Source organism: Scyliorhinus canicula, chromosome 17, assembly GCF_902713615.1.
Source record: "Scyliorhinus canicula chromosome 17, sScyCan1.1, whole genome shotgun sequence".
Lineage (NCBI taxonomy): Eukaryota > Metazoa > Chordata > Chondrichthyes > Carcharhiniformes > Scyliorhinidae > Scyliorhinus > Scyliorhinus canicula.
Window position 1 is genome coordinate 132,357,311 of NC_052162.1, and position 10,679 is coordinate 132,367,989.

At 48.2% G+C, this 10,679-nt stretch overlaps 1 protein-coding gene across 5 annotated transcripts in view; it reads left to right on the forward strand.

Moving 5' to 3' along the window:
• Positions 1-10,328, forward strand: part of LOC119951149 (probable G-protein coupled receptor 139) — a 90,300-nt gene extending 79,972 nt beyond the window's left edge. For 2 of the 5 annotated variants that reach the window (XM_038774160.1, XM_038774162.1), the window contains 3 exons: positions 1,504-1,663; positions 1,835-2,257; positions 8,960-10,328. In XM_038774160.1, coding sequence (XP_038630088.1) covers positions 1,936-2,257; positions 8,960-9,858 — 1,221 coding nt within the window. In that variant the 5' untranslated portion in view covers positions 1,504-1,663; positions 1,835-1,935 and the 3' untranslated portion in view covers positions 9,859-10,328. The remainder of the gene's footprint in view (positions 1-1,503; positions 1,664-1,834; positions 2,258-8,959) is intronic. The other 3 variants (XM_038774161.1, XM_038774163.1, XR_005457516.1) reach the window with 2 other exon arrangements.
• The last annotated feature ends 351 nt before the right edge of the window (positions 10,329-10,679 follow it).

The following is a 10,679-nucleotide window of genomic DNA, read 5'->3' on the forward strand; positions in this document are numbered from 1 at the left end:
GAATTCTAGACCTACTGGCCTGTGTAGCTTTAGGCCCGATGATGGAGGATAACCTTCCTCCAATCACAGCTCATCATCAGAAAGAACTCAAACGGCTGAATCTGCATCTAATTTAAAGCATGTCTTGTTCCTAAAAATCCTGTCCTAGATTTGCTCTCATCGCTTATCCAACTTTGAATCAAACATCTCTTTCTCCCTTGATAGCTCACTCTGGTCAGCCAGCAATTTAAAATGCATCTCATCGGTGGATTGAGTGGGACAAGTTGACCAAATCAGCTCCTCAGCAGCTTCTTCAACTGACTCCTCAGAAAAGACAAGGGGGACCTCATCTGGATGGGCACCAGAGTCAAAAAGTGTAAGAAGATCTCAGACCTCGTCTTCAAATCAATCGCCTGCTTCTACAATGGCTTCCTTCTCATGAGCTTTTTCAGGAAAGAGCCAGCGGAGATGGAGAAGCTTCTCTGTCGGGTGGTCACCATCTCTTTCAATAACTTCTAATTCAGGACCTTCCAGCCCGTCTGTGAAAGGGAGTGAGAGATCTGTAATCCTGTGCTCCAGTAGATTCTGCTCCCACAACAAAGAGCGACTCAGTGCTCAATGAGAGCAACTTCCCTTGTTTCTGCCAAATTGAAATCTGTCCGTCCAACAACCAACTCTGGAAATTCCACCTTGAATGTTACTTGACTGTCCCTGACTGAAATCTCGTGAAACTTGTGGAGAAGACCAACACACTGACCGGCTGAGCAGAGGAATTGTCTGGTTCTGTAAAATAGAAAGAGTTTTGTTCATTTCATTTTCTTCATTCCTCAGAGTGATGGTCAGCTGCCTTTTCACCTGGAGATCTTTGCCTCTGGGTCCTTGTAGCTTTAAATCAGATGGTTGGACTTTGATGTCTTGAAGCCATTTTGGAAACCGGGCAACTCTGTCCAATCAGAGGCCGGAATTCCCTGACCGTTCGCTGGTGGCGGGATTCCCTGCACCCACTGGCAGCGGTTTTCCCGGTGATGTGAGGTGGCTTCAGTGGGAATTCCCATTGACAGCGGGAGGAGCAGAGAATCCCAACACCAGCGAACGGCACGTCGCCTCCCACCACCGAGAAACACGTGGCTGGGAAGTCAGAGAATCCTGAGTCTCCTGCTCTGGTGGAGAGGTTAATCTCTGTTCTGTAGCCTTGAACTTCAAACTGCACAGCACAGCTTATCAGCTTCTTTGATTTGTGCAAGGAAGTCATGTGTTCGGAAATATACCACCTATTTCTTAGACTTCGAAATGGTTTGGAACATTTTCCAGATTTCTTCCCTTGAATGCTGCTGTTGATTCACAGAACTGCTCCGAATGACCAGTCCTGTCACAGAGAAAGCATTCAGCTCCCTCTGCTGGGCAGTCACGTTGCAATGTTGTACGTTGACGATGCATCTGGAGCAATTGAATAAAGGCAGAGGAGTTCTTCCTGCCCCTTTAATGGTTTTGCCAGGATTTATTCATGTCCTTTTCTGTGAGCAGGACTCTGACCATGGATCTACGGACTGGATCACCCACTCTCAAGCCATGACTTCACCCTGAATTACACCCCGATTCTGGCATCTCAACTCAACCTGTCTGGCAGATCAGCCTTCTCGAGAGTCAAATTCTCAGCCACACTGAATCATCCCACCCAGACCCGGTAAATGTTCCATATTATTGTGATAGAAAAAGTGTTTGACTAAAAGGGGTTAACTGAACCTGTTTGTTCAGTGACTGTAATTAATGTCAATCTCCATGGATCCTAATTGTGTCACTGGAGAGTTTCCCTCTTCTCTTAATAAGGGGCTCCTTTCAATGTGTTATCCCATAGTGTCAGCGGCAGCATCAACTCCGACACTAACAGGGATCAGCAGCTAGAGGGAGACGGAGAGGAACGATCAGAATCTGAGAACAGATTGGAATGTTACAACAATGGATCAGAATCTGAGAACAGATTGGAATGTTACAACAGTGGATCAGAATCTGGGAACAGATTGGAATATTGCAACAGTGGATCAGAATCTGGGAACAGATTGGAATATTGCAACAGTGGATCAGAATCTGGGAACAGATTGGAATGTTTCAACAGTAGATCAGAATCTGACAGTATTCGATTGGATCATTGATGATGATTTCTTAGCAACGATACCCAGGCCACCTGAATATCCAATAACATTAGCTAATCAGATCAGAAATGTACTGAAGGACATTCAAATGGGTTACTATCCCATCCTGGCTATTGTTGGTGTCCCCGGTAAGTCTCTCGATCCAGTTATTTATTTGTAAACCATGTTGAACTATATTACTGTTCAGTCTCTTCAGCTTCAGTCACTAACCCCATACTCAATCCACAAGGGTGCCAGGGGGGCAACGGCCACAGGTCAGGACCGGAGGTGAGCCATGCCCTTGAAAGGCGGGTGGAGGAATTTATGGAGGTTGGGGTCACTTCATGGTCCCTGAACTTTCAAGTGCTTCCTCGAAGAAACATGTGCCGTGTCTGAGAGGATGATTAGTTGTCTGGATGTCCAGCAATCTTTGATGCCTGAACATTGTGCATGTGCTCTAACAGTAAGTGTGTCGATGACTGCATGCCTCAGAAGGTAGTACGTGGGTTCCCCAACTGGAAAGCACGGTTTAACGGGGAAGTCCACTCCCCAATGAAGTCCAGGTTTGAGGCGTTCAAGACGGGGGGACCCTGACCTCTACAAGAAATCGAGATACGACCTCCACAAAGCCATCAGGGACACCAAGAAACAATACCAGACTAAGAGTCACAGTATTTGAGTTGGAAGGAATGGTTGTCAGATGTTTGGAAGGGTGAGGGAAAGGGGAGGAGGGGTATTGGGTGGACAGCCGAGGTGGAGGGTTGGAAGGGGTGGAGGGGGGGGGGGGGGGCAGTTAAAATGTTGGTGACGAGAATCTCTTTACGAATGAACCGACGTTGGGGTAGGGGCGGCTTCCATTGGCTGCGGCACGGTAGCACAGCGGTGAGCACTGTTGCTTCACGACGCTAGGGCCTCAGGTTCAATTCCCAGCTTGGGTCACTGTCTGTGCGGATATTGCACATTCTCCTTGTGTCTGTGTGGGTTTCCTCCGGGTGCTCCGGTTTCCTCCCGGAAGACCGTGCTGTTAGGCGAATTGGACATTCTGAATTCTTACTCTGTGTACCTGAACAGGCGCAGGAATGTGGCGAATAGGGGATTTTCACAGTAACTTCATTGCAGTGTTAATGTAAGCCTACTTGTGACAGTAATAAAGATTATTATCTTGTGTGGGCCTGGATTCAAGGTAGGTTAGGGCCCAGTTGGAGGTCCTCACAGAGGGGATATGCCTGACTCTACTGGAGGGAGGGTCCGTAGCCCCCCCACTAGGTTGGTGACATGGAACATTAGGGGACTTAATGGTCCCGGGTATTTATTCATTTGAGGACTTTGAACGGAGATGTAGCCTTCTTGCAGGAGGCAAATTTGCGAATCAGGGCTCAGACAAGACTGACGAAAGGGTGGGTGGGGCTGGCGTTCCACTCACATTTTCATACAAGGTCGAGAAGATTTGTGATCTTGATAAATAAGAGGGTGGCATTTACGGCAACTAGCATTTTGAAAGCTTCGGGGGTCACGGTAGCATTGTGGATAGCACAATCGCTTCACAGCTCCAGGGTCCCAGGTTCGATTCCGGCTTGGGTCACTGTCTGTGCGGAGTGTGCACATCCTCCCCGTGTGTGCGTGGGTTTCCTCCGGGTGCTCCGATTTCCTCCCACAGTCCAAAAGATGTGCAGGTTAGGTGGATTGGCCATGATAAATTGCCCTTAGTGTCCAAAATTACCCTTGGTGTTGGGTGGGGTTACTGGGTTATGGGGATAGGGTGGAGGTGTTGACCTTGGGTAGGGTGCTCTTTCTAAGAGCCGGTGCAGACTCGATGGGCCGAATGGCCTCCTTCTGCACTGTAAATTCTATGATAACTGTGTTGTGGTGAGTGGGGTGTAGGCGGGTGCACCAGTGGTATTAGTGAATGTTTATGCACCAAATTGGGGCGATGCAGATTTTATCAAAAGGGTGTTGGCGGCCATCCCTGATGAACTGAGAGCCGGGATTACTGCACGGAACTTTAGGACACCAAGGGACAATTTATCATGGCCAATCCACCCAACCTGCACATCTTTTGGACTGTGGGAGGAAACCGGAGCACCCGGAGGAAACCCACGCAGACAGAGTGTGCAAACTCAACAAAGACAGTCACCCAAGGTCGGAATTGAACCTGGGTCCCTGGAGCTGTGACGCAGCAATGCTAACCACTGTGGCACTGTGCAATCAAAAGGTGCGAAAAAAAACAGGGTAGTTGTGCTGGGTGACTTTAACGTTCCCCATATTGACTGGGAATCCCTTATAGCCAGGGGCTTGGATGGAGAGCAATTTTTTAGATGTGTCCAGGAGGGCTTTTTGATACAATTGTTGACCATTCAACCAGGGAGGGGGGCATATTAGACTTGGTATTGGGGCAATTTCGACAAAATTATGAGAGGCATAGACAGGGTGGACAATCAGAGGCTTTTTCCAAGGGTGGAAGTGTCATTTACAAGGGGGGCACAGGTTCAAGGTGAGAGGGGGAAAGTTTAAGGGAGATGTGCGAGGTAAGTTTTTCACACAGAGAGTGGTGGGTGCCTGGAACGCTTTGCCAGGGGATGTGGTGGAAGCAGGAACATTAGCAACATTTAAGAGGTATCCGGATGGGTACATGAATAGGGAGGAAATAGAGGGATAGGGACTAGGGAAGGGCAGAAGGTTTTTTCTTTAGTGAAGACATTGTGATCGGTACAGGCTTGGAGGGCCGAAGGGCCTGTTCCTGTGCTGTACTTTTCTTTGTTCTCATCAACTGGGCCATGATGTTGAGGCCCTCAGCCATGGTCATCACAGACTGAGCCATGCCTTGGGCACCACTACTCAAAGTGTGGATGTCGTGCTCCAAGTTTTCCATTGCAGACCCCATCCCAGCAGTGTTGGCCTGGGTGCCACGCATTGTCGGCACCACATCCTGCACCTGAAGGGCTTTGGGACTCCTCCAATCGTCTATGTGCTCGCTGGAATGTCACTGATACCGTCTCCTGAATGTCACGGTCGTGTCCTATCACCCGTATCAACTCTGGGAGAACCTTGTCCAGAGTCTCAACATCTGACTGTGACCCAGCTGAGTCCTGGGACCCAGCAGTCCTCCAACTGCTGTCTGCCTTGGCTGCTCCTACCTCCACCTGATGGGCATCAGCAACTGTGTTGTTCTCACCAGATTGTACCTTCTAAGCCTGCCCACTAATGCCGCCCATCGAGATGTGTGTATCTGCGCTGGTGGAAGGTGCGGGCTGATAACTGTGATGCCTCACCGGCGATCTCCTTGGACCTCTCCTCTGAGGTGCTCCCCTGGGTGGCGGGGTGGGGGGGAGGGTACATGACTCACCGTATGATGACCCTGCGAGACAACGGACATGCGGTCAGTGAGAGGGAAGGATCATTTTGGGAAACATGAACGAGTCACTTGAAACTGGTCATCTGGATGAAGGAGCTGTGAATCATCACTTCTCTGGCACAGGCTGACCTCGCTGTCGGTCACTGCTCTCTCCTTGGGCAACCCTGCCATCTCTAGGACCCTTATCACATCGGGGGTGAGGACTCAGATCTCGGACTCCACCTCCTGTCTTGGCCCTTCCCTGCTTATTATGGGCTGCCTTCTCCTCCGGGGACAAAGAGGGGGCATTGTGAGCTGCATGCTTGATGGGTCAGGGGGGTCTATAGCAGGTGGCATGTGAAGGGGTTGTGCTGCTGGGTGCTAGGGGCTTCTGAGGAAAAAGCTTATGACTCTCTTGTTAGTCAAGAATCTATCTACCTCGACCATAAAAATGTTCAATGACTCTGCCTCTACCCTCTCTGGGGAAGAGAGTTCCAAAGACTCTCGATCCTCTGAAAGGAAAGGTTTCTCCTCATCTCCTCCTTAAACGGGAAGGCCCCTTATTTTTAACCTGTGCCTCCTTTAAAGCTCTACCCTCACCCACAGGGAAAATATCCTCTAAGTACCCACCCTGTCCAGTCCCCTAAGGATCTTATGTTTCAATAAGGTCACCTCTCAATCTTACAACAGGCCCAACCTGTCCAATCTTTACTCATAAGGTAAACACAGCCACAGCACACCCCCCGCCGAGCCCCTACCACTCCCCACCCCACATGTCACGTATCGGTCGAGTGAACCTCCTCTGACCATTTATATCTTTTCCCAAGTGAGGAAAGCAAAGCCGGTGTGCAGCATTCCAGATGTGGCCTCACCAACACTCTACAGCTGCAAATCCCGACTTGTATAGTCCATTCCTCTTGCAATAAACGGCAACATTCCATTGACTTCCCAATCACTTTCCTGGGGAATTTGAGGTGACCAGGCACTTCTCAGGGCTGAAGGTCACAGCTGTTTGTGAGTTTGGGGGGGTGGTACACAGTGATCGCTGATCTGAACAGGTTAGTCATTGTCCTGCAGGGTAACTCCGATGTGCTGGATTTCTGCGTCAAGTTTACAAGGTGAGCAAATAGCTAGAGTGTTATTTGCAAGATTGCTGATCAGGCCAATCTTACGGGATGTGAAAGTGTATGAATTCCAATGGGATATCGGCCGGTGAAGGTAGGCCTGTGGTAGACAGTTTTGGAGAAGCCATGATCAGATTGTCCAGTAGTTCCAGACCTTCATGAATGAGATTTGATGTTTTAGACAAGAAAGGAAAGGGTAAGTGTGGCGTACAGACGTTTAGTCATCCTGTGATCGATGATGCTGTTTATGGTTATTGTTCTTTCTCTATGACCGCTGTGGAGTTATATCTGAACGATGAGCAGTCTTCTGGCAAGGGAGAGACAGAAATAATGGTGGACCACAAGTAGTTTGTTTCATTCATTCCATCAGCAGCACACAGCGACAGCAGTGTGTGTGACATCTACAAGATGCACTGCAGCAAGTCACCAAGGCTCCTTAGGCAGCACCTTCCAAACCTGTGACCAAAATCATCAGGAAAGGCAGCAGATACCTGGGAACCCCACCACATGGAGGTTCTCCTCCAAGTCACTCACCACCCTCACTGTCGCTGGGGCAACATCCTGGAACTCCCTCTCTAACAGCACATTGGGTGCACCTACACCTGAAGGACTGCAGGGGCTCAAGAAGGCAGCTCACCACCACCTTCTGAAGGGCGATTAGGAACTGGGAGGGATGTTGGGAGGGGTACGAGGTACCAGCCAGTGGATTGGGGAGGTAGATCGGGGAGTTTGGGAATTTGAGGGGTGGCAGGTGGGACTGATGCCATGAGAGAGGTGGTAACCCTTGCAGCTCCTTAGAGATCGTTGGTCTTCTTCCGACATTGGACGTGGGTCCTCCTGGTCATGGTGCCCACACTAGCAGCCACGGCCTCCCAGGCGGCATCGCTGACCCTGCTGACTGGTTCTCTACTGACAGGCATCGAGAAGCCTGGTCAGATCGGCATCCCCAGAGCAAGGAGCAGGTCTCTGCGCTGCCATCCTTGTGTCTTGGCAGAGAGTGAGTGCTGAGGGAACATCTAAAAGCAGCTTCCCCTGGTTAATGGTGAGCAGCTGAGGCAGGAGTCGGGTGAATCAGACGCCAAGGATGTCAGGCATGTTGAGATTCACCTGGGGGCTCGCTTCTTGCACTAAGTGCTATTGAATAGCGGTCTTCATCTCGCCATTGCAGCGGACACAAAACCCCCCACCAAACCCGCCCGAAATGACTCTCCAAAATGTTTCCATTGAATCGTGCCCAATGAGCTTCCTTTCTATTTATACAACCAAAATGGATAACCTCACACTTATCTATGTTAAACTCCATCTGCCACATCTTGGCCCACTCACCTAACCTATCTATATCCATTTGCAAATTTATTATTTCCTCATTGCAACTTACTATCCCACCGGACATACTCTCTTCCACCTTCTTCCGTCAGGAAAAAGATACCAAAGTTTGAGGTCACGTACCAACTGACTCAAGAACAGCTTCTACCCTGCTGCCATCAGACTTTTGAATGGACCTACACCTTATTAAGTTGATCTTTTCTCTACACCTTGCTATAACTGTAACATTATATTCTGCAGTCTCTCCTTCCTTCCCTATGTACGGTATGCATTGTTTGTACAGCATGCAAGAAACAATACTTTTCACTGCATACTAATACATGTGACAATAATAAATTAAATCAAATCTTGATCTTGTGTATTAACCTTTTCAGCGGCACCTTATCAAACGCCTTCCGGTAGTCCATCTGCAGCATCCCCATTATCCACTTTGCTTGTTCCATCTTCGAAGTGCTCTTGCAAATTAGTCAGCATGATTTACCCTTCATGAAACCAAGCTGACTCTGATGGATTGAGTTTTGACTTTCTAAATGTCCTGTTGTTAATTCCTCAATAATGGATTCTAACAGTTTCCCAATGACAGATGTTCAACTAACTAGTCTATAGTTTCGTATTTTCTGCCTCCCTCTCTTTTTGAGTAAGGGCGTTACGTTAGCATTTTTCAATCCCCTGGAACTTTTTCCATATCCAGGGAATTGATAATAATATTTATTATTGTCACAGGTTGGCTTACATTAACGCTGCAATGAAGTTACTGTGAAAATCCCCTCGTCGCCACAGTACGGCGTCTGTTTGGGTACACAGAGGGAGAATTCAGAATGTCCAATTCACCTAATATGCATGTCTTTCTTCTGGGAGGAAACCGGAGCACCCGGAGGAAACCCACGCAGACACAGGGAGAACGTGCAGACTCTGCACAGACAGTGATCCTAGCCGGGAATCGAACACGGGTCCCTGGCGCTGTGAAGCAACAGTGCTAACCACTGTGCCACCAATAACTCCTCAATCACACTGGTCATTTCACTACCAGCCTGATGTGTAATTTCATTGTTTATTTTCCTTCCTTACAGTGAACTTAGTCACGGTTGTGATCCTCATCCGCAAAAACTGTGGTCTCTCCAAATGTGTCACTCATTACCTGGTGGCCATGGCATTGGCAGATCTACTGGTCGTTATCCTCGACCTAATATTGAGACACATTCCGATTGTTTTCCATGAACAGTTTCATTTCCTGGAGTTCATCCCCGTGTGTAATATCCACGCCATCCTGCTTTATGCAGCCACTGACTGTTCTGTCTGGTTCACCGTCACTTTCACTTTTGATCGATTTGTGGCCATTTCTTGTCAGAAGCTGAAAAGTAAATATTGCAGCGAGAAAACGGCGTCTGTGGTTCTGGGAACAGTGACTGTGCTGAGCTGTTTAAAGAACATTTTCTGGTATTTTATGGTAGGCGGCCAGTATGTGCTGATTAATGACCCCTGGTTTTGTAATTACACATTTGCTGTTGTGTTATCTCTGGCCTGGGGCTCAATTGTGTTCCTCCATTTCATTCTAAACCCATGTGTCCCATTTGTCCTCATTCTGCTGCTCAATGTTCTCACCACCAGACACATTTTAGTGATGAGCAGAGCCCGCAGGAGACTCCGGGTTCACAGCAGTGAACAGAGTCCCAGAGACCCAGAGATGGAGAGTCGAAGGAAATCCATCATTTTACTGTTCGTTATCTCGGCCAATTTCATTCTGTTATGGTCAACATTAATTGTTACTACTTTAAATTTCCAGATATGGTGGTTGACGTTTCAATCTGCAAATCTGGATGCTTTTGTTGAAGAATTGGGCTACATGCTGCAGCTACTGAGTTGCTGCACAAACACTGCTATTTATGCCGTGACACAGACAAAGTTCAGGGAGCATTTGAAGAACGTGCTGAAATATCCCTTTACTCCAATTCTTCAATTAATCAAATGATGAGAAGATCTGAATCACTCAGAGTTTCCAGAGCTTTCTCATTTTGTTTCACATTTCCAGAAGGGTAGAGGGGAACCCACACCACAGGGTCTCTCCCCTTCCATTGGCTAGGTGATGTGTCCATAATCCAGCTACCATACGCTGATTGGACAGGAAAGCAACTGCACTGACATTTCACCTCTCCCATTCGCCAGTCCAACTATCCATCATCTCGCTGCTTCACACTAATTGGACATGAATCCTCCATCCATCACCTGATGGGCAAGTGGGTCTACAATTCCCAGAGTGCACCAGTTTGTGGGGAGGGCAGACTAGATGAGGTGAGATGACGAAGAGGAAGTGAGGTAATAAAGTGTAAGTGAGTCACATAGAAAAAGGAGCAGGAGTAGGCCACTCGGCCCTTCAAACTGTGGTGATATGCATCACTGTAAATACACAAGGGGTTAATGTAAATACACTACGACTAAGTAAACACTAGAGGGAGCACCAGAGCCGGCATGACATGCAGACATTCAGCTAATGAACACCTAGAATAGGACACGACAAATGGACAGTCAAGACACCCAGAGGTGACACTACCACAAGGGGGCATACAACAACCCATATATAAGTACAGGGCACACATGACCTGTCTCTTTCCATAGGCGAAACTTAGAGAGTAGGACAGGGGCAGATTAGAAGCATCACACCCACCACATGGCTGAGAGCAGACTGGTTAGTTAGACTGAGTTCCTACAGCAAGATTAGCAGGAGAGTCGAACTCATGGGGAACTGTGCTAATGGTTCAATAAATTACACTGAACTTACTTCAACGTCTGGAG